The sequence below is a fragment of the Phytophthora parasitica genome (assembly GCF_000247585.1).
Source record: "Phytophthora parasitica INRA-310 unplaced genomic scaffold supercont2.72, whole genome shotgun sequence".
Classification (NCBI taxonomy): domain Eukaryota; phylum Oomycota; class Peronosporomycetes; order Peronosporales; family Peronosporaceae; genus Phytophthora; species Phytophthora nicotianae.
In genome coordinates, this window is record NW_008649058.1 from 266,893 (window position 1) to 269,486 (window position 2,594).

The window sequence follows — 2,594 nt, forward strand, 5'->3', positions numbered from 1 at the left end:
CGAAGTTCAAAGTTTGTTATCGCTATACTCACGTACCGGGCACTAATGAACAACGATTAGCAGTAATATTTGTAGTGTGATACCAGGTTGGATGGTTTCCCTTCATCGGTGAATCTGCCGCATGGTCAACGGATCTGTCTCCCAGTGCCGGTCTCGTGTTGCAAGACTACAACTGGACTGTCATCTCGCCGACTCAGACATACCTAAAGTACAGAAGTGTGGTCCGAAACTGCTACAACTTGGAAGAGACTATCGTCTCACCAGCCACAACTCAAACTCAGAAGACGATCCTTGATTTAGTCGGTAACCGGATGCGAATCATCACCCAGGAGATGCAAGATACGCTACTTAGTGAGGGAGATTCTTCGTTCACATCCTGACACTGAAAATGGCAAGGTGCTGCGAGATAAGGCGCAAACTGAGAATCGTACCAGAGCGGGTCAAAAATAACACCGTAACCACGGATGGTAATGGAAAGGTTACAGAACGGATTGAACGAGCCTGAGACATATGAGCCGGTAAACCGATTTGAGCAGCTCACTCGGAACGTGCTTGATCATCATTGTTTTTTTTTCTAAACCTTCCCAACATACGTTTCGTTTCTGGCTCGTTTCATCACCCCTTGAACAAACCAAACCTTTGGACTAGCGAAATTATGGTTTGGCCGTTAGCCATCAGTTTTTTTTAACCTATATGATCGGCTTTTGTGAATCGGTTGTGAAACCCATCCTGAATTCAAACCAGCACTCAGGTTTGGAGTTTCAGGTTTGGAGTTACGCTCTCAACTTTTAACTGCAATATCATCTATTGGTTACATATTGTTCGTGTCGTTTCGTGGAAGGTCGCGTCTTTTCCTAAACGATCAGCTTGCCACACTTTGTTCACTCTGGAATTTCACTGCTCAGCAACACTTCCGCTGAACCTTAGCGCTGACTTGTAGGCAGAATACTACAAGATTCGCTTCGACCAACAATCGCCTGTTGTTTGAGTCACCGCTGCAACAATTCAGCGCCTACTTCGACTACACCGCTCCCAAGAAGGGAGGCAACGCCCTCGGGATGAAGGCGCTGAGGTGGGTGCTAATGGTAATTGTCAGAACCAAGGTCTTGAAGCACAGAGACTGGAGCCGGACTCATCTACAGCAATTGCGGAGTCTACAATTGTTGAGATGGCTCAACAATCTCCAATGCCTGACCTTCGACCACCAGTTTCAACTGGTATTATTTTTAATTCAACTTCATCTGTACCTGTACCGATGCATGTTACACAAGCAATCCGAGACTATGTACCAGCTGATGGATTTACGGTACTGCCAAAACGCCGTGGAGAACGATCGATAATTCTTGACTAGGGGGTACGCGTTACTTCCACGCTTGAAGGCAAGGAATACGTGTGCTGGATACGTCAAGGTAGTCTCGAATGCCGTCGCAAAAACAAAATAATTCAGCTGTTTGGTAATACGTCTAAAGCTACCAAGCACCTTGGCGAAAAACACTTGCTGGCAGCAGGCAAGATCACAGCAGAAATCACGAGGGAACGCGAACGAGCTGAGGAGCTAGAGCGCATACGATGTGCTATTGCTGGTGGGACAGATAGCAGACGAATGACGTTGTTGCTTGAAACGATGCGCGTAGGGAACAATAATCTCCCGTTTCGGACCGGGGAATACGACGAATCGGAGTTGCTTGCCGACTTGGTAGTCCCAGACGAATTTCGAGCGACTATCAACAATCACACCGTAACGCGAGCTATTGCAGAGCTTTATTCAAGTGCTCGACAGGCTATTCGGTCTCATCTTGAACGCAGCAGAGTCAACAACATGGCGTCGTTTTCAATGGTGTGCGATTTAGGTCTTCTAAGACGCAGAGGGCAACCCAATATCTTGGTCTGAGGGTCTACTTTGTCGACAATAACTGGTAATTCCTGTCGATCCTTCTTGGCACTCGCCATTATGAACCGATGTATGGTGGAAGAAGCAACGGGAGCCGTGCATCGTTTAAACGATGGACCACAGAGATACTAAGAGATATCTGGCTATCAACCAATGCTTTTTATGGCTCAACTAGTGACTCCGGCCCTGACGTCAAATGGATGATGACGAAGGGAATTGGCCTCCAATGGGAGTGGTGTATGCCCTATCTCACGAACGCTGCGACTAACACCGCGTTTGGCATCGCTTTGCAGCGCAAGGCCTCAAAGAACTTTCCAGCCACAGATCTGGTCTCTCGTATCGCCAGTACAACATTCGCTGTCCGTTCCAATGCTTCAATGGAGAGCCTGTTTTCAGAGCTTTGCGAAATGGCAAACGCTGGTGCTACCATACAGCTGATTGAACACAAAGAGCACAGATTCTTGGGTTTCGCTAAGGTCGTTCGCTGCTTGCTAGAGAAATGGGACCAACTCGAAGACTGGTTCCAAGGAAGTATTGATAAAGCTATTCGTGAGCGAAAGTCAGCGCCAGAACCATTTCCTATTGCTGACGACAAGATGAACCTACTGCTGCTGTACGGACTTCTCAACCCGATCATGGCATTAAATATGATGAGTCAAAAGGAGGACACAAATCAAGTTGATGTCCTATTGTCAGACTTTGG

General features: G+C 47.2%; 2 protein-coding genes across 2 annotated transcripts; both read left to right on the top strand.

The window, feature by feature from the left end:
- Positions 1-693: 693 nt before the first annotated feature.
- Positions 694-1,167, top strand: PPTG_24172 (hypothetical protein; the record flags this gene model as incomplete). Its single annotated transcript, XM_008915582.1, has 3 exons — positions 694-765; positions 945-1,072; positions 1,113-1,167. The coding sequence occupies 3 exons, from the start codon at positions 694-696 to the stop codon at positions 1,165-1,167; spliced, it is 255 nt and encodes an 84-aa protein (XP_008913830.1).
- Positions 1,168-2,094: 927 nt separating this feature from the next.
- On the top strand, positions 2,095-2,574 carry PPTG_24173 (hypothetical protein; the record flags this gene model as incomplete). The annotated part of the gene is made up of 1 exon (XM_008915583.1): positions 2,095-2,574. A coding segment is annotated over one exon (480 nt), but the record flags the coding sequence as incomplete, so codon positions are not given.
- Positions 2,575-2,594: the final 20 nt, after the last annotated feature.